Here is a 21,832-nt window from a genome sequence, read left to right on the forward strand (position 1 = left end):
CGCCAGCCACTTCGCCGGGCGCATCGAGTTGCAGGACTAGCTTTTGCTCGACAATACGCGCATTGGAGAATTAATGATTGGAGCAAAGTATTATTCTCAGATGAATCCCGTTTCTGCCTCACTGGATCCGATGGACGTGTAAGAGTTTGGAGGAGAACCGGTGAACGATTTTCACAAGCTTGCATTGCTTCAAGAATGTGATTTGGTGGAGGCTCGTCCATGGCTTGGGGAGGTGTATCTTCCGACTTCCGCACAGAATTACCCTTGATCGAAAATGGGTACTTAACTGCACGAAGGTACATTACGGAGATTCTGGAAGAACATGTTATGCCCACCATGGCAGGGCTTGGAGAAGATGCCGTTTTTATGCAGGACAACGCGCGACCGCACGTTGCCAGGATCAGTATGCAATACTTAGACGGGTTGGAATTACGAGGTTACCCCGGCCAGCTAGGTCTCCGGACCTGAATCCCATCGAACATCTCTGGGACGATTTGAAAAAACGTATTCAAACCCATACACCACCTCCTAACAACGCACAGGAGCTTAAGGATCTGCTAGTGAGAGAGTGGAATAACATACCACAACATGTAATCCGGAGAAAAATTGAGAGTATGCAACGTCGTCTGCAAGAGGTTATTAGAGCAAGGGGAGGCAATACACGATATTAGTCATTGAAATTCCACTGTTTTACCACGTTCTGTATTTTTCATTTTTTTTTTTTTTTTTCGTATGTCTGTTTTATCGACAATTTGGTTTGTTTTCTGCAATAAAAAAAACGTTTTTTTTTTCAAAACAAACATTGGTGACAAATAAAAAATACATTAGCCTAAAAAAAGGTTATTACTGCACCAGATGCAAAAATATTCAATAAACTTGAAATTTTTAAGGTGACCCGGATTTTATGATCGCCAGTGTATAAACGAGGTATGTGCAAAACTAGGATTTAACATCATACAGCTGGATTATACCGTCTACATATAGTAATTAATATAATTTCATATTTTATGAGTTGGCTTTTCCTATATTAGTGGCCAGTTTAACTTTTGCCCAATGTTCAGTTAACTATAGAATTTTTTGAAATGTGCAGATCACCATAATTGTGACTGCCCATCTAAGTTGTCATATGTCAGATGTAACTTTAGCCTTTCCGTTAAGACCAGGAGCCATTCTGTCTCATGCGTTGCCTGCAATGTAGCATCGAAATAATTTTTAAATTGTTTGTCCTTTGTCTAGTGTGGGTTTTTGTATAAATGTATTTAATGTGTATAACATTCATTGGCGTACTGGATAGCCAACATTTTTGACGAAGTAAACTAAAACGTTATATAAATTTTTTTATCAACCATCAACTTCGAGTTTTTTCGAAGTTAAGTAATTTTCTCTCACTTGGAAAAACGTTTCTTGTTTCTGAGAGCGAAAATACTTGGGCAAGATGTAATAAATAACTGTGTTCCTTATCTGCCTTTTATTTGTAAAGTTCATATATTCGAGCCTTCAACCATAACAATTAATATAATAGTTAATGAAAGATATACAATAAGCCATTGCCTGCACTACTACTGGTGTAGAAGAAACCAGGGATAGCATATGTAAATTTAAAAACAGTTAAGCCTCAGGATGGCAAAGCAAATGAACTCTTAAAATACAGAGATAAAATAATTGAAAGCATACTGGTTTTTAAGGAAATTTTAGACACCAAGCGTTTACATAAGTTTGCTTAGCACAACGCTTAAACAGCTCACAGGGATATTCGCCAATAAGATAAATGAAAAAAATATATATGTTAACAATAAGGCATTCGACAAAGTCAGTTAACAGTTGACGCTATCTTTATAATCACACAAATTGCTGCGAAAGCATTGGAATATAACAAACTCGCCTATTTATAGATTTGACTAAAAACTTGGATTGCGTTGGGCTAGAAGATTTGTTAAAATTATTAAAAGAAGAAACCAACTCAGCAGAATGGTAGAGATAATTAAAGACATTATCGAGAAGGAAATAACATTTTCGTAGATATAAATAAAATTAACAACCAAAGTGATAACAAATAAACTGATTGAAATTATAACACTAGCACAAGAACAACAAGGTTTTAGGTCGGGAAGATCATGCACTGGCTCTATATTTAAAATCAGGCAAGTGCAAGACAAAATCATTAGAATACAACAACACGGCATATCTATGTTTTGTGGACCTTAAGAAGAAATTTGACGGGTCAAATTAAAGGACGATATCTACTTATTTTACGCAAGATGGATACCTCTAGGAATAATCAAAACGATCGAAAATATCTACCTAAACAACACAGCACAAGTAGAAGAAGAACTAACCGACATTATTGAAGCTGGTAATGGAATAAGATAGGGAGATTCCCTGAGTCCTCTATTGTTCAACCTGATTATGGATGAAATAATAAAATAAGTAAGAACTAAAAAAAGATACCAAATGGGGGAAAAACAACTTAAAATAATCTGCTATGCAGAGGACGCCATACTACTCTCAAAGTGAAGATGATTTACAACGTATGCTGCACCAATTTAATATAACCGTCAGAAAATTTAACATGGTAATTTCCCCAAAAAAGACAAAATGCATGGTTACAACAGCAAATTTACTTAGATGTAAATTGGAGCTGGAAGGTCATATAATAGAACAAATGATGGAGTTTAAATATCTAGGCATCACATTATCTATCTACGGAAAGCTCGAAACTGAAGTGGAAGATGAAGTGAATAGAGCAAACCCAGCCGCAGGCTGCCCGAATGAAACAATATGGAGAAATAAAAATATCGGGAAAGAAATGAAAGGCAGAATTTACAAAACATTCATCAGACCAATAATGACATACGCGGCCGAAACACGACCTGACACAGAGAGGACAAAAAGGATGTTAGAAACAGTAGAGATGAAAATACTTGGAAACATTGATGGTAAGACACTATGGGACAGAGCTAGAACTACAGATATACGATGTAGATGCAAGGTGGAGAACATCAAGAACTTGGTAAGAAATAGAAGAGTAGAATCTAACGATCATATAAGCCGAATGACAACAAATAGAGTAGTAAAAACAGCAAGAGACGGTTCCCAATAGGAAGACGATCGGTAGGAAGACCACGAAAACGACAACTTACTGAAGTTACATTGAAAAACAGACAGAGTTATGTCTACATAACAAGAAGAAGAGCATAAATTGAAATTATTAAAAAGAAGGATTTATAGGAGTGATTTACAAAACAGTCAATTAACAAACAAACCAATAATGACATACGCGGCAGAAACACGACCTGACACAGAGAGGACAAAAAGGATGTTAGAAACAGCAGAGATGAAAACACTTAGGAAAATTGATGGTAAGACACTATGGGACAGAGCTAGAAGTACAGATATACGATGTAGATGCAAGGTGGAGAACATGAGGAACTTGGTAAGAAATAGAAGAGTAGAATCTAACGATCATATAAGCCGAATGACAGCAAATAGAGTAGTAAAAACGGCAAGAGACAGTTCCCCAATAGGAAGACGATCAGTAGGAAGACCACGAAAACGATAGAACAACAACTTACTGGAGGTACATTGAAAAACAGACAGCGTCATGTCTTCATAAAAAGAAGAATATTGTGAATTATGTGCTGCTTGCATCCAAATTCTGATGACCATTAGATTTTACGCGATTGCTATCACTTGTAACTCTTTCATCTATGTTGTGGCCTCTCTTTTAGTCGTCTGCCTTACATTTTATTATCTAGGACTCATATTTGCAGTCTCCATCTTCACTACTTAATCAGCACATCGAAATCCTTGGAGCATATCGAATTTTGAGATCGGTCTTTCTTTGAACAATTGATGCAAGTTCGTCGGTGTTTCTGGACATCCTCGTTTTATTTGCGTTCTCTATGTTGTAAATTTATTTAAAGCCTTCCGAGAGATGTAATAGAAATTCGATAAGTAAATGCATAATTAATTATTTTAAGCAACGTGATGACATTTAAAATTAAAAACAATCTTACAGTTTTCTTTAACTCTATTACCATCGCATTTTTGTTTCTTTTATTATTTAAATTTTTGTTGTTTCTATTTCTTTTTTTGTTAGGATGAACGTGGATGTGTGCGGATCGAGGACGACACATAGGTTTGTCAAATCGATAATTATATTGTAACTACTATTAAATAATCATCGCTTTGCATTGTTTGTGTCACCCTACGCTTGCACCGTCCTATTTCTATAGCAGAACTGCCGAACATACTTCAAACAAAAGTGATTTTAAAAAGTACCCATACGTATTCTAATTTATTGTTTCTCACCAACTGAATTGAATATTTTTTTATTACAAAAAAAATAAAAACTAATGGATAATAAAAATTTACACCTGCACCTAATATTTAAAAACAGTTTTCTACAACGGCTCGATAGCTCAGCGAGCTTGCTATGCCCAGTCATTGAGTTATGTAGTGAATACGTGTGTCGAGCTGTACTCCAGCCAGAAATTTTAAAACGTCGGCGTCGTAGTACACAATCCAAGTTTGATCTGCTACTCCGAGTCGGACGAGAAATATGGTCTTATTGCTCGTGGATCCTAGAAAACAGGAACATAGGCTCACGGTCAAAATGATTGAATATTTATGGTTGAAAAAATAAATTTTGATTAATTTAACTATTTAAGCACTTTCTGCGAATAAGAATAATTTATTTTAAACCTTTCCAATATTATTACAATGCGTCTTATACCGCTGTCGCGGCTTTGGGAGTATAGCAGGGTAGTCTGCTATATCTAGGGCCTACGGTATACAAGGAAGGTAACATGGCCAGTGCTACGCTTCAACCGTCTATTATTACCCCTGGTTTTACCCAAGGTACTCATTTTTATTCAGGCTGAGTCGACCTGGGGCCTATAGACATTTTTAAAATGTCTAGATGTTCTTGCCGGCGGTAGGATTCGAACTCCGGACCACCGGCTTGCGAGGCAAGCATCCTACCGCTTGCGCCACGCAGGCCCCGTACAGTTATTTAAAAACTATTTATATGTATATATATATATATATATATATATATATATATATATATATATATATATATATATATATATATATATATATATATATATACATATAATTTGAATGACACGAATGATATCACTAACTTAAATGTATGGCCGATAACTTGTCACTGTTATTCTTAAATCATGGTAGGATTTTTACCACAAAATGCATCACCATAGATTATGAATATATTATTATGAATAGCACCATAGTATAATGAATATATTAAAGAATTTTCAATAAAGTGAACATAACCGCCTATTGGATGAATACCATCAGTACATATATCACTTTAATATTTTGAAATAATTTTCTGTTAAAAAGATAATAAAAAATATTCGATAATTATGGCTATGAGTGTATATATTTATATGCAATATTGCAACCTTAGATTGTCAGAAAATTTGAGATTGGCGATAATCAACGCATCAAAAATCAATCGGGATCAATATATTGAAGTAGCAGACCAGAGTGGATTCCGTGCCGGCAGATCTTGTGTTGATAATCTATTCGTACTACAACAAATTATAGAATATCCCTATACTGCGGATAACCGTACACTGTGACACATACGATGTTGGAGTGCAACAGATAGATAGTAGAACGGAGAAGAATGGAAAGAGAGACAGGTTTGAATTTTGTGACAGTGAGAGAAATTATTGATAGAGAATGGAAAATAAAGCTGTTTGGACTAGTGTACATAACTACTTTTGTGCAGTAATCAAGAAGAAAGACAGCTGGACTAACTTCAAAGTTAAGAGGAAAAGATGGTTGTAAGTTGAAGGTATAGGGAATATGTTTTGGTAAGAGGCGAACAAGGGAGTCAGACTGTGGGGAAGAAGGAATTTTCCGACTGAGAATGATGCCATCTTAGGAGCGATGAGGGTCTTCGCACGCGCTATCTGGAATCGGGTTCCCCTCAAAAAAAAAAGTAAAATATCTACAGGAATGAAAACAGGGAACGTTCACAAAATACCTTTCACTGTTAATAACAGAAGTTAGAGTAAACTCTCAGTAATAAAAACCACTCAATAGAAAATGTGTATCTTCCTGTTTTCTTGGCTTTTTGCGTCCTTCCTGTAGGGATCAATAAATGCCATCAACTTACCTATGGAATCTTATTACTCATCCATATGACGACCCAATTCATCCATGAATTACAATTTAAAGCAGTACATTCACTTTGCAGTTTAATCATTTCTGGCTGGAGTACAGCTCGATTCAAATATTCACATAAATACCGCTCAAAACTAAGTGGCTTTAAGAGCCCAATGAGCTCTCGAGCCATATTGGGCCCAATAAGATTTTAATGCGTTACTAGAGACTTACAGGCCTGATTAATATCGTATTAACAGACTATCGTCTACTATCCAAATATCTTTCCAGTTATGTTGTAACATTATTGACAGCTATATTTAAATTTGATGTACTTTTTATAATCACTTAGGCATTTCTGTTTGTGTGTCTACATCCTGGTTGCAAAGCTTTACATTCACGAGTCAGCAACAGTGTTAACATCCCGTTTCTGTGTATATCTTAAAATACTATTTTTCACTTTTTTCTTTTCTAGGGAACAAATAAATCAAAACTGAAATTCAAAGTTTTAAAAGAAATGCAATTCTTTTTTAATTCGTGTATACTTAACTTAATTTGTAAATAAAATAAATCTGTATAAACAAAATAATACACACATCTGAAAAGAGATCTAAAACGTTTAAAACTCCTCTATTCGATTGCGCAGGCACGATTGTAGAAAATACATAACTTCAGCTATAAATTCCACCCAATGTTGTCTTCGTGAAAGTATTTCTCGTGACGTAAGATCGTTTGTAATGTGAAAGTTTCAATTTAGCGTTTTTTAGGCATATTTTAAATGCTTCATATTTGTTGTTAAAACTCAAAATTGAAATTGTATGTTGTAAGTTTTGAAGATTAGACTCTAGCAATGGAAATTCCACAGGGATCGGTCAATAGTAGATATAAATTTCATTGATCTCAGGAGAATTGTAAAAAAAGGACCTTTAAAACGCATTTTGATTTTTGTCGATAGGACGCTCTGATTAAAAGATATCGAATTTTTACCGTCGATTTGATACAAATTTTATTTAAAAAATTGATTTTACGCGCGTAACTTAGATTCAAAATCGCCAGTCTCTTCAGGCGTTGTTTCTGAGAGAACGGTTCGTTCTACAGAAAAAGTGCTAATAAACATTTTTGTTAAAAATTACCTCAGCTACATTTCTCGTTTGAAACATTTTTTTCTACGGCGTACAGATTCTTGATAAATCGATGTTTTCCGTTTTCCCCCGTGTGACATTTAAGGAACGGATTTAAATTGCTGCGCGCAGTTTTGGTATTATATGTATACATAGATGTATAATACAAATAGACTGACTGTTGCAGTATAGGCCCGTTCCCCCAGTTCGACAGAATAAACTGACGCAAAGCACCTTCCCAATGGTCATTTAGTTCACGTGGTCGATAAACACGGCACATTAGAAAGAGATACAGGGACTGCTTTGCGTCAGTTTTCTCTGTCGCACTGGGGGAACGGACATGTATTGCAACAGTCAGTCTATTTGTTATATGTCTAGAGTATGTATACGGATTCAACTAACCTAACCAATAAGTTAGGTTATGTATATGTCAGTCTATGCAAGTGCTAAAATTCCAACCCGCAATGTTTTTATACCACAGACTTATCTCTAATTTTAAGGTTTTTTGGAGGGCTCTATAGTTAAGCGAAGACAAAGCAGATAAAAAACGTCGATATCGTATTATACAAACATAATGTAAAAATTTTTAATGAATAAAGACTGATCGAATATGTCTGAAAGTGGAGTCTGGGGTAATTGTTCTTTCCTTTACAATTATCACTATTAGTTATTTTATATACGAAGCACAGTTAAATATATATATTTTTTCAATTCTTCAGAATTTTATATCTGGAAAAGTTTTAGGACAATTGGCGGTAGTGGTAGATGAATAAGTTTCCATCGAATATCTGATTTATCACACAAACGATAGACAAACTTAAAGGAAGATTATATTGAGAAGTAAATGTGTGTGTATCATTTTTTTAATACTATGCCGAGAATTTTTTGACATTGTTGGATTACATAATCCGTAGATCATTTTTGTAAGTAAAACTACACGAATTAAGTATTACGAGCATTTTATGAATAAAATATGTTTAGTTTTGATTTTGGCTATGACTTATTCCAGTAATATTTTCTCACCATTCTTGTACATTCACCTTACCCATATTTGTAAATATATAAAATATTTGTGTTTAAAACATCCCTTAGGTGTATGAATAGGTTTTGGCTGTGTAAAAGTCTAAACTTTTTGTCGTAAATTAGCATTTTTTGAAACCTACGTAATTTTTATTTATTTTTTGTAAATATTTGACTATTTGACACATGGATAGGTTTTAGGGTAAAAACGTGGTGTAACGGCGAGTCAACAGTCAAACGGCGAGTCAACAGTCAAGCGGCGAGTCTAGCTGTGCTTCATTAAAGCAGCCATAGGTTTAAGTTCAACCGCACGTAGCAAGGCGTCCAACAGCGTTGTATGCATCAGTGTGAATCTTGACTCGCCTCTTGTTAAATCCACAACGATTTCTTTACGCGCTCCTCCAATCGACTTGGTGCTTCCAAAACTGGAAATTAATAAAAAAGTTGCAATATATGCGCTTCGTTGTCTGTCATCTGGCTATGTGTTCTTTACAAACGAACAACTCCTAAAGCGGCTTGAGATAGGGCTGAGTTTCTGTACAAATTTTGATCTTATAGAGCGTTATTCTTTAAAAAAATATGAAACAAAATCTTTAACCGTTTCAAACTGGCGGCGATTTAAATTTATTGAAGCCAAATTTTACGAAAACCGTTAAATAAGGCTTTAATTTTTTGGAAGCATTACTTTATTATCACGGGCTACAGGCGAAATGCATTGATCGGTGCGGTGGATTGCGCAGAGATATGAAAAAAAAAACGATTAAAAGTTGAGTAGTATATGAAGTCCTATGCGTGTTTCTTAAAAAATAAATCAATGTAAAATGAAGTGAAATAAAATAAAATAAGTAAAAATAAAATAAATGAAATGAAAAAAAGTCAAATAAATTAAATTAAAAACCATTGCTCCGTACGTAGACAATATGAAACTTATTCTTCCCCTCTTCAGTCACTTCTGGGGTGCCACATCCCGTGTTTTTTTTTAATTGTATGGAGATTTCAACGATATTTACGGCATTAAGTTTGGACAAAGATTAACGGAGAAATTAGCTTTTTCTGTGTCGTTTACTGACTGAAACGCTTCCCTACTGTCGTAGTTCGCTGCTCCACTATACGCATGTGAAGCACCCTGGCATAGAAAAAATGCGCAGCTAGACTCACGGCTTGACTCTTAACTAGCCGCTCAACTGTTTTTACCTTTAGTAAGTGTTATGACTTACTCACTAAGGAAAAACAAGCACACAGAGCTTTCCAAGTTGTTGTCTTCAGCAAAAGCCCTGTGACGGGAGAATATAGATGTAACAATCGTAAACGCATGATATGTACAGAGTTTATAAGACACTGAAAATACAGAACGTCATAAGAGATAAAAAGGCCAATGATACCGATTCCGGATTGGCATTGGCCGGGTACTGTAAGATGCAGTCTAGACAATTGGAAAGCAAGCAACATCGAAATGGAGTAGCATTCAATGTAAGCAAAGAACTCAATAGTTAGTAAAATATGTAGGCTTTATATCTGACAGTTATTGTTATAAAACTAAACATAGAACTAGTGGAAATCAATCTGGTTCATGCTTATGCACGGATAACCGAGAGTAATCAGGACTAATTGGTGCAATTTTATATGGGCATTAAGATGGTAATAAAAAATAAAGTTATTACGAATATACTTTAATGAGAAGTAGAGATAGAGAAGAAATCTTTGTGGATGATTTTAGTCTTAGAGAGCGAAAAGAAGGAAAATTACTTTATAGAATTTCGCATGTAGAACAAGCTATGTGTAAAAAATTTTCAGATGCAAGAAAAAAGGCATTCAATCAAATAGAATGACCTGCGCAAAATAGTGGCTTTAAAATCAATCAGGATAAACCAAAATATATGCATGCATGAAAAAACGCAGAAATAAGGCAACTACAAGATCTAACCATTGAGAAGGTAAAAAACTTTACATACTTAGGATAAGTGAAGAAGCGAATATTCATTCCCAATCAATGTTACCATGGCTTAATTAAGCAACTAAAATCAGATAACGTCGCAAGAAAAACAAAATGCCAAAACACACAAAACTTTAATAAGACCGGTACTCACAAATGCTTCAGAAACCTGGACACTCTCTAAAAGTGAGAAGAGATTAAAAGTCGCGTTTAAAAGAAAAATCTTGCCAGACATGTATAAAGGCAAAAAAAAGGAAAAGGTACTTTAGCGAAGAAGGTGCAACTTTGAACTATACAAAATATACCAGGATTCTGATATCGTAACATTCTTTAAAATAGGACATCTGGGTTGGATGGGACATGTGGAAGGAATGGAAGAAGGCGAAATACCAAAGAAAATAAGCAAACAAGTGTCAGTAGGAAAAAGAAGAAGAGGAAGACCGAAGTTGGAGAAAAATTGGAGAAAAAGCACGAAATAGATCAGAATGGAGAAGAATCCTGGAATAGGCCAAGACTCAAAAAGGGTTACTCCTCCACTGGTCAAGCCAGTGGTGGTGATGATGATGTGTAAGAAGTACATACTTCATGTATACATAGGTGGAAGCACTAATCGGAACATATCTTTCGGGTTGACAAACAAGGAAAAATTATCCTTAACTGGCAAGATAAATTCGAGAAACGGACAGATTATATTAAAGAACTGCTTGAAGGCGGTCGAACTAGATATAAAAATCGCAAAGAGTAAGAGAGTAACAGAAGTTATGGTATTTTAAGAACGATATCCGAGGCGGAAATCGAAACGTCAAATATAAAGTATTTTTAGTTAAAATTATGATTTATTCTCATTAAATAAATAAATATAATCTAAAAATATCTAAAAAAGATAAATACAGTCGACTCTCGTTAATTCGAAACTCGAGGGACTTGAAATATCAAATGGTTCGGAATTTGTGTGAGAAAATAAATAAAACTTCGAATTATTAAGTCTTGGTCAATTATTATTTATTAACTGCTATTCTATAACGATGATAAAAGTTTAGAGGTACATTCGTGTACATACATGTATGTATTCATAATGTGAATTAATCAATCTTTCGAAAGAACTGTATTATACTGGTTTGCTTCAAAGCACATTGCTGCTGCTCAGACTGCTCAATATTTTTTTTTAAGAGAAAAAGTTCCTGAAATGCTTTTTCATCACCTTCGTTTTGTAGACAGAAGGTTTGTAAGGTATCGAATGAGGATCTTGCTTCCTTAACTGACACCTCTGCCAAAGGTTCTGATGTATCGTACTCATCTGCATCGTTACTTTTTTCATTCGTATCTGTCGCAGATAAAATTTCGCCATCGGTTAGTGAACCTGAGACAGCAACATCTTCATTCACTTGAACAAAGTCAGAAAAACTCACACTGCTGATGTCAACTAATGGTTCTATTGTTGCTTCTTCATCATCGATAAATATTGGAAGATTTTCCTGATCTTCTTTTAAGAAACCGTATTTTTTTAACAGTTGGGAATTGTTAGGAATGTTAAGCCTCTCCATGCCTTGTCAATCAGTAAAATAGCTGTCAGAATTGTGATATTTGCAGTTAGCTGTTTGTCGAGAGATTTTAAAACGAGTTTAACAATTTCTTTGCGATAGAACGTCTTAAAATTATGGATGATCCCTTTGTCCAATTGTTGCAATTTGGCAGTTGTATTTGGCGGAAAGAAGTAGAGTTCCACGTTGGACAATGTAGGAGGACTGTTGTGGACAGCGCAATTGTCTAAAAATAGTAACATGTTCCGCTTTTGCCATTTGATGTCCCCATTAACTGTTAAAAGCCAATTGTTAAAAAGTTCTGTCGTCATCCAAGCTTTTTTGTTAGCACGATAATCCGTAGGAAACGATTTCACACCTTTGAAACATCGCGGTTTCATTGCTTTTCCTATCATTAAGGGTTTAGATTTTCCCGACCATTACTGCAAGTAAAACTATCTTTAAAAGTAAGCGTCTTGTCCGGTAAACATTTGAAAAATAGGCCAGTTTCATCAGTATTAAAAATGTCTCGGGCATCATAGTTTTCAATCAAGGTCTTCAATTTACCGTGCCAATCTAAGCAAACTGCATCATCAACACTTCCACTTTCCCCACAAACATTTTTAAACACAACTCCATTTCTCTTTTTGAAATTTGTAAGCCACCATTCACTTGCCGCAAAGTTTTTGATGCTTAGAGCAGACGCGAACTCTTTTTCCTTTTTTCTCACCTTCCTTTACTTTTTGGGTTAACTTCTTCTTTTCAACAATCGTCAAACATTTATACTTTCTAGGGCTCATGACTAACAAAATTTTAATCTGTATACCAACCAAAGAGTAACAGTAATTAATAACTAAACAAACCAATTCGTGAGAAGTGTGCAGTCAAATTAATCATAACAAAAACAAAGGTGCGTTGATACAAGTTTTAACTGTACTTACTACAATATTTCCGCCTCTTTCTCTTTGCAACTTTTAATTGTCGAGTGTTGAACGCTTCGTTTGGTTATATAGCAATGATTTTTTCGTTCGAATTACCAAGTACATAAAAATCTATTTATTTAGTTCGAAATATAAAGAGATTTTGTAGGGAACTCATGATCACTTTGAATTATAGAGAGGTTCGAATTATCGCAGGTTTGAATTAACTCGAGTCGACTGTATTATCTTTAACAAATTTATAGTAACTCTCTCCATTCCAGTAATACCCAAAACCATAAACGCAAAAGAATGAAGCGACCATACATTGAAAATGTTGGTGACTAACATTGACAGAAGTGTAACTGTTTACACCTTACAATGCGAGTAAAGATCACCGCAAGGAAAGGTCCAGATCAACGGAAAATATCGTGACTTAGAAACCTCCAAGTGTAGTATCATAATACACATCTGATTCATTCCGAGCTGCCACAAACAAAATTATTATTGCTAATATAAACGTCCGATAGTGTCGTACTATCGACATTTTCGGCATTTATTGTAACTGTTTGAACCCATGTTATAAATTATTTATATATCATGATACTCGATGTCAAGTGACTATAACATATCTAATAGTTTTTCGTATATGATGTCGAAAGATGTACTATACTGTATGAAGCAAGCATAGACATTTTTATTCAAATTGTGGCATCTCTATATCAATGCATTTAGTTCGACAAAGAACAAAAACCTCAAGATTCTATTAATGGCAACATGTTATCAAGACGAACTGAAAACCACAGCAAGAGAATATCCGGGCACATAAAAATAATTTAAAAAAAAATGAAGTGAACATTAAAGAAAATTGCCAGAACTTTTTTTCCATAAATGGTAGTGAAATGTTAATCTACAATCGAAGACAAGTCTAATTCACATAACTCATTTGCTTCTTTATTACCTTTAAATTTTTGAGTAGAATGTAAATACGAAATTAAATTAAGTAAAAAATAATAATAACAGTTCAGCGTTTTAAATAACCGTTCTAGCTTTTAAAATAATTCTGAATCTCTTCTTTAGGCAATCAAGCACCGGTAATGCAGAAAGCACAGCATCGTTATCGGCTTTCGCCTGTCACGTTTTAAGAGAAATCTGCTCTCAACAATGGGTGTTAGAAAGGTGTCTATCATCAGACGAGCTTTGCCACGTGGACAACCTTTTGGATCCACTACTGTCACATTCACAGGCACAGAGGCTCTTACATATGATATGTTATCCGGATGCCGGAGCGAGTATTGATTCTCTAGATCAGAAATCTATGATTACTCGAATATTAGAGGTAAGTTAAAATGGTATATAAGTGTATAGCAAATTTTTCTAATGACTGGTCTAATACACAGGTGCAAAAAATTAGATCCACGTCTATTTTATAGAGAAGAAAATACATTTTTACAGATGCCACTTATAGATTGGGTATAGATTTAAGGAGGAACATTAAATGCAAATAAGAAACACAATTTATGCGAAAAAATTTATTTATTTATAAAACATATGGCATTATTCTAAAATACAAAAAATGAAAAGTAGTTTTGTTGATAAAAAACAGTTATAACAAAATAATGTTTATGTAATTTTTTATTAATACTTAGTATATCCTCCTCGGGTCCTTATAACAGCGTGCCTACGTCTTGGCATTGTGGTAATTAAATTTTGAACATAAAGTTGATCCAATTTCTCCCAATTGTGTGAAGAGCTACACTAAGCTCACGCCAATTGTTTGGGTGGGGTAGTCGAACTTGAATTAATCTTTTCAGTGTGTCCCATAAATGTTCGATTGGATTAAGGTCGGGGCTAGAAGCTGGCCAATTCAGACGGACAATCTCGACACCTTCTAAGTAGTCATTGATCATTATAGTACGGTAGGGACGCGCGTTATCGTCCATAAAAATAAAAAAAGGCCCTATGAATGGTGCAAAAGATACCACATGCTCATCTAAGATGGTTTTTATCTATCTTGCTCCTGTCATAAAACCTCCACAAGAACTAAGTCAGTTCGGGTATCGGAACTTATAGTAACCCAAACCGTAAGTCGAGCTCTACGGTATTCCACGGATAGCTGTGGACATAGGGTTGCTTTTCTGGATAATAAATTCGCTTCATAAAATCGTCGACGAACTTTTCACCTACTTACATCCACATTTCGGACTTCATTTAGGCGATTTTCCACCTCAATTGAAGTTAGATGTCTATTTCTTAAGCACGAAGAAACCAAAAATCAATCATCGCGTGTAGATATTGCTCTTCTACGACCTGATCCTGATTTTCTGTATAGTTGCCGTTTTGATTAAACTGATGAATAACTCTTTGAACAGCACAAATACATAGATACCTAGTACCCTGGCGGCATAATTTTGGCTACGACCATCTTGTAATAGACCCATGGCTCTTCCAACATCCGTTAGTGTTTGTCATCTGAATTCGAAACGTTTTAATACCAAATTGGTCTGTTTGTTAAAATCAGAACGATAACAAATTATCCACAAGAAAAATAAAATTCCTGTAGTTGACTGTATACCATAAATCACAAAAGTTTTATTTAAAAATCCTTTATAAAAGGTATATAATTAACAAGACCCTTTCGGGCTACATCACAATAGAACGTTTTCGGACTAAAAGTCCATCATCAGTACATTAACAGGTGCACATGAGTCAAGTCACTAAATATTTGGATAAAAACCCTTAAAATGGTACAAAATTTGTTGCTTATTACATTTTTGTTAATAATTTGGTGTGATGTTAAAGTTTTTAACAAATACCTTTCATGGCAACGTAAGACTCTAAATTTTGGGGGTTGCTGTCAGAGGTGAGTTGCAATCTAGAAGAACCCATACAGAGACATCCTCTCAGGGTCAGCAACCCCCAAAATTGGGAGTCTTACGTTGCCATTCAGGGTAGAAATTATTAACAAAAATGAAATAAACAACAAATTTTGTACCATTTTAACCGTTAAACGGACAAACTTTTAATTCAAGTGAAATATTAAATTTTTTTACATTCATCATTATAAGTGGCTCGACAATCCGTTGTGGATCTTGGCCTAGTCACAAAGAAGTCGCCACTCCTGTCGATTCCTGGCAACTTCCTCCATCTTCTGGTCCTTAGAATCTGTAGGTCTTCTTCCACTTCAGCAATCCATCTCCTTCGTGGTCGTCGTCTATTTCTTGTGCCCTCTGGTTTTGAAAATGTTAATCTTTTCGTGTATTCGTGATCTGACATCCTAGCAATGTGTCCAGCCGATCTAAGTCTCTGCACTTTAACGAATTTCACAATATCTGGATCGGTGTATAACTGATATAGTTCAAAGTTGTATCTTCGACGCCATAGCCCATTTTCATTTACGCCCCAAAAAGCTTCGCATTGTTCTCTCAAAAATACCAAGAAGTCTTTCATCATTTCGAGATAAGATCCACGTTTCAGCCCCATATATCAAAACCGGTCTGAATAAGGTATTGTATATATTGAGCTTTACTGCAAGTTTTAAATTTTTATTTTTTAAATGTTTCTGGAGACCGTGAACAGTTATGTTTGCTATTGCTATGCATTGTGAATTCTTTGACTTACTCAAAGGTATGGTTGTTAATTTGAATTCTCTGTTGGATATTTTGGGGGTTTTTAGAAACCAACATATATTTGGTTTTTTCCTCATTTACCACAAGTCCTAATTCACTTGCCGCGTCCACAAGACTTGTAAAATACGGTAGTGTTTTAGAGTTTTTTCATGTAGAATTTCACCGTTAGTGTCTTTACAAATTTTTAATCGTGGTTTAAATTCTAGACGGCTATTATTTAAGGATTTGTAGTATTTCTAGAACCTGAGAGAATGGTTTGGATGCAGCTCAAAATAACTTTCTAGAGCTACTGCCCCAAAAATAAAAATAGCTATGATGATTGCCAACCTCCGTAGCGCAAGATGGCACCTGAAGAGGAAAAAGTATTTCTTCGTTTCATTTTTATCGAATAAACTTTGTATCACATTGAGAGTGTTCTGTTCGTATTTCCTCTTCTTACGTCGATGGATACGTTTTTCCTCTTTTCTAAGACATCTATACTCTTCTTTTTTTTCTGTACAACCTGCGTCGATGATTTTTTGATATGCTGCGTTCTTTCTATTTGTGGCCATTTCGCACTCATGATCAAACCAATGATTTCTTTTTTCTGACTTAGTTTTGTCCAATATTTCAACCGATTTCTGTAACACAATATCTCGTATATTTGCCCATAGTTGGTTAATGTCTTCTTCTTCTAAGTTTTCCGTCAATATTTGATCTTCTATTTGCTCTCTCTATACATTTGCAATGTCGGGATCTTTTAGGGTATTAATGTCGATTTTTTCTCTCCTTTTCCCGATCTCCTTTTCTAAATTGGATATTCTCTCTTTAAATCGCGCTGTAACTAAATAGTGATCACTATCTATGTTTGCTCCTCTAAAAGACCTAATATCTAATAAGTTAGAGCAATGTCTTACATCAATGATTATATTTGGTATGATCTATTTGGTTAATCGTTTCATTATCAGGAAATTTCCAAGTTCCCTTGTGTATATCTTTATGAGGAAATCCTGTCCCAGCTATTACCATGTTCTTAGACATCGCAAAGTTTATGATTCTGAGACCGCTAACATTAGAGTATATGTGTAGGCTCTCTTTTCCGATGGTGGGCGAAAATATATTCTCTCTTCCGACTTTGGCATTTAAGTCTCCTGCTATTCTTTTGATGTCATTTTTTGGGCACTATCGGTCTAGTGCCTCATAGAACATGCCTTTTTCATCATCCTCTTTTTCTTCCGTTGGAGCATGGATGCTAATAATGCTAATATTAGCGAACTTCCCTTTAAGTCCTATTCGATATATCCTATGATCAATAGCTTGAAATCAATTACACTATGTTTGACCTTGCTGCTTACAATAAATCAGGTATTTGCTCGATAATGTTGCTCGATAGGTAGAAGTAGAGGAGGTAGGATCACTGTTTTTTCTATAAAAACTGCCACATGAAACCGTAGGAAGCTGTAAAGAAAGTTAGATAAGATTTGGATTTCCCGTAGATTTTATGGGCGTTGTATTTTGAGAGATACAAACAAGTGTAAACAGGTTGTTGGTACTTTGTAACGAAAATGCTAACAAAAGTAGATGGTAAAAAGCTGATCGTTCACCAAGACTTAACGAAGATCAGGTTGCTCAGTTTGGGAACTTCATCGGGATTGGATATGGATATAAATTAATAGAAAAGTATAGATTAAATATAGACATATAAACGATAGATAATAATTAGATACCAGTTTGACAAAAGAAAAACAAGACACTGAATACAGCTAAACTGCAAAACAAAATGGGCACCAATGACTCTTAACCTGAGAGTCATGAAGGACTCGAGATTAAATAAATTAAATATTTCTCTCAAGACAAAAAAGAAATACGCCAGAAAACATATCAAAGAATATTATAAAAATCGACATATTTACCCATAAGCTGAAAGAGATTATATAGCCAATAAAATCTTCAAAAAAATTATATCGGCAATTAAATATTATTGTTTAAATAAAATAATAAATCTCAAAAATATTTTTATTTAATGCTCAAAAAAAATATAAACAAATACATGCTAATTTTAAAAAAATTTTAAAATACATAGTATTTACGTTTAGTTACCTTAGCGTATTTAGGCCCTAGCTAAAGGATACGGCCTTGTAGTCCGAACTGGAACTCAGAAACAGTCTGAATGAACTCTGGGAGCACTGTACGCTATCACGATTCTAAGAGAGACGAAAGTTCGGTACTTATACTCTCTACCTTCCCGTCGGATACGATGCCGCGCTAACTGAGCTGATCACACCGGGACGGCTGACCGATTAACACATTCCTAGGTCGCATAGCACTCACTGCCTAGAGCGCCAAGTACCCACTGGCGCCGGTCGCCCGAGCACTACTCACTGGCCCGGTCGCCCGAACTCTACTGCCTGGCACGGTCGTCGAGCACTCACTGCCCCGTTGACCAATTTTCTTCATTTTTATGTACCGCGAACGCGTACCCTCAATTACCCGTCACAGTCCGAAGTCAAGCGTCGCGTCTTACCGCTTACCCCTAGAGTTTTTGCTGATCGTGCCATCTGCTCCACGTGTTAAAATGGATCATGCGATGCTTTATTGTATTATTTTCCACGAAGGTCTAAGGTGTCGTAATTTTTAAACATTCGGAGCTGTGTTAAACTAGGTCGAATTGTCATTCTTTGTTTAATTTGAATTAAATTAATGTATACGTTAAACTTTGTCGAATTTTTTTATTCTTTATTTAATTTGGAGTATATAATGATTATTTAATTAATTATAATTATTCTTTTCTAGTCTAACTACCCCTTATTTTGTTTCTTTTATTTTCTTGCTATGTTGACTTGTTACATACCGGTCTAACTGATTAACGATTGCGTTTGGGGGGTGGGGTTGTTTCCCTTGGGTATGTGGCTGATACATTACAATTAGCCAACATGTATTTATTCCATACTCAACAAACAATTTACATTTGACCACATTGTCATCAATAATCTTATAACTGAAACAGGTTGCAGTATTTAAATAACTGAAATAAACTTAATATACGCAAGGTAATTTAATTTAAACATCTAAAATTTAACAAAATGACAATAAAGTGAATATTTAAGTACAAGCTTAATCGAACCTAAAAAAGAGGTCTGTCACACCTAGTAACCTACTTAAAAAAATAAAGAAATTACGTGGCTTTTGTTTAACTAAACTATATAAAGTAATATATCCAAAAGATTAAAAATAATCCAATAAAAAATTCTCAATAATGATTCTAGTTCATAAAAATTTATTTTCTTTAAAAAAAGTTCTGTAAAATAAGATAAATTAACCTCACACAAAAATAACAAAATATTTATGGTGAAACAAGTACGTTCTGGTCGGAATCTTGAAATAATTAGGTACCAGATGTTAGAAGATTACTCTCTCGGCACATAAATTGACAAAAATGGTCTGGTGTAGCGGTACTAAAGGGGATTGCCGGTGGAAACCCTATTAAAAGATAAAGGAATCTTTCTATTTATCGAATAAATTAAGGGTAGATTGGCAAATCTTACCACATAAAATCCAGGTTTCACCACTGAACTTCAAACAACGAAAATATTTACGTCACAATGCATTTCGATAGCAGTCTCAAAACTGACTGACCGAAGAAAAATTGTATTATTTATTTTATAACTTCAGGCCAAGCTAATTGAAAAAAGGGGTGGTTCTGTTATTCCCATGAAAAATTATTAACACTTTAACTTTTTAATTATAGGGAAAGCCAGTTAAATCTTGAGAGGAATTATGTGAGATTATTACTTGAGTGAAGTAGTTTAAGAAAGAACCGTGCAAGTGTTTATGGAAATAAATATGAACACTTATATGTATTCAAAGCGATAAAAAATTAATTTTTTAGACAGAGGGTTGGCGTGAAAGTACAGTTTTGTCGAAAGTTTTACAATTAAAGAAATTAAAACTTTATACAAATTATAACTATAAAATAGAGATGATGTACTAACATTTTCTAAAGTATTTTCACTGCTTCTGACTTCAGACTAAAGGAAAACAATGAGTAGAAGGTATTACCGTCTCTCTTTTGTCGACCGTATCACTACACAGCTAAAAACATACTGACAAATAATGGATTTCCCCATCCGCTACCCGTTACCTTACTGTATATAACGTTAGTCTGCTTGTGTATCTCACAATACAAACATTCTCACATCAAACATTTTTAGATATCAATGTATCTCATAGGATACAATTCCCTATTAAAGGTTAATGGTTTTTACCCAAATATTTAGTGGCTTGACTCATTTACACCTGGTAAATGGACTGATGATGGACTTTTTAGTCCAAAACGTGCTATTGTGGTTTAACCCGATAGGATCTTTTTTATTATTTAATTAATATACCTTTTATAAAGGATTTTTAAATAAAACGTTTGATAACAAATTAATTTCTTGCCGCTTATCGAATTTAAATTTTTGACAAAAATATAAATTCCTATTTTATAAGAAATACCATAAAAGATTTGCCGTATAGCAAGTTCTAAGTTTTAAAACTCACAATAAATGAAAAACATGTCATGGATCGAATTTTTTGACAGTGTATTAACTGATAAGTTACAATTAAAAAACATATATGATCTAGCAAATAGCTGCAAATTTAAGTAGTGCTACAATATTCTTTTTTTATTTTTTTGAAGGTCACTAGTTGGCATGTAGTATTTTTACTAAAATATCCAAAAACACCTTCCTTCTGTACCTTTTTAGTCTTTGCCGTGATTACTATGTTCCTCACTTTTGCCAGTCTTGTGCAGTTGTCTCCCATTGTTCTACTTCCATCTTACGTCGATCACTTATCGCATTCTTCCACATTTTTCTTAGGGGACGAACTTACCTTCTACCGTCGGACCTTTTTCAAAATATTGTATTGAAAAGTCTTTTCTTAGTTTTTCTTATTGAAGAGTTTTTCACCATTCGATCTCAGTACATGTTCTGCTCATTTTCTACTTTTGTCTTGATGTAGCCTACAATGCTTTTGTCTCCTAATTATGTCTCCTTCTACACTCTTCTATTATTTCTTCTCTACAAGGCTCATAGATAGTAAGATCTTTTGTTCTAAGACTAATAATTTGGGTATTTCACACTGTTTCAGCGTGAAAGACCACTATGGATATATTACCCAAAGCGGTGGAGTTGAGGAAAGCTGGGGAAAAATTAAAACAAACATCTTAAACTCGGCTAAAGAAGCTCTGGGTGAAAGAAAGATAAATAAAAATAAGTCTCTCTCAAAGCGAAAAATTCCGTGATTCTGTACAGGGTAGAAGGAAAGATGCAAGGAAAAGAAAAAAGTTTACCTGAAGTACATGTTAAACAAGACACAACAAGCGTACGAAGATTACAAGAGAATAAGAAATGAAACACATGCACTCGTAAGAAGAATTAAAATCGAGCACTGGGAACGCTTTTTAAAACAACTGTAGCATGATTTTTATGGTTTATAAAAAGAAATATGAAACTTTATAAGAGGTAAAAGAGCGAAGGTGAAGGAATTAATAGACCTGAAACACATCAAAAAGGATGCATGGATTGAC

General features: G+C 34.6%; 1 protein-coding gene across 2 annotated transcripts in view; it reads left to right on the forward strand.

The window, feature by feature from the left end:
- The window catches only part of kto (mediator complex subunit kohtalo), a 98,518-nt gene that overhangs the window by 56,305 nt on the left and 20,381 nt on the right, over positions 1-21,832 (forward strand). Inside the window, exons 16-17 of one of the 2 annotated variants that reach the window (XM_072540735.1) lie at positions 4,100-4,138; positions 13,733-13,991. In XM_072540735.1, coding sequence (XP_072396836.1) covers positions 4,100-4,138; positions 13,733-13,991 — 298 coding nt within the window. The remainder of the gene's footprint in view (positions 1-4,099; positions 4,139-13,732; positions 13,992-21,832) is intronic. The other variant, XM_072540737.1, reaches the window with a different exon arrangement.

The sequence above is a fragment of the Diabrotica undecimpunctata genome, chromosome 8, assembly GCF_040954645.1.
Source record: "Diabrotica undecimpunctata isolate CICGRU chromosome 8, icDiaUnde3, whole genome shotgun sequence".
Lineage (NCBI taxonomy): Eukaryota > Metazoa > Arthropoda > Insecta > Coleoptera > Chrysomelidae > Diabrotica > Diabrotica undecimpunctata.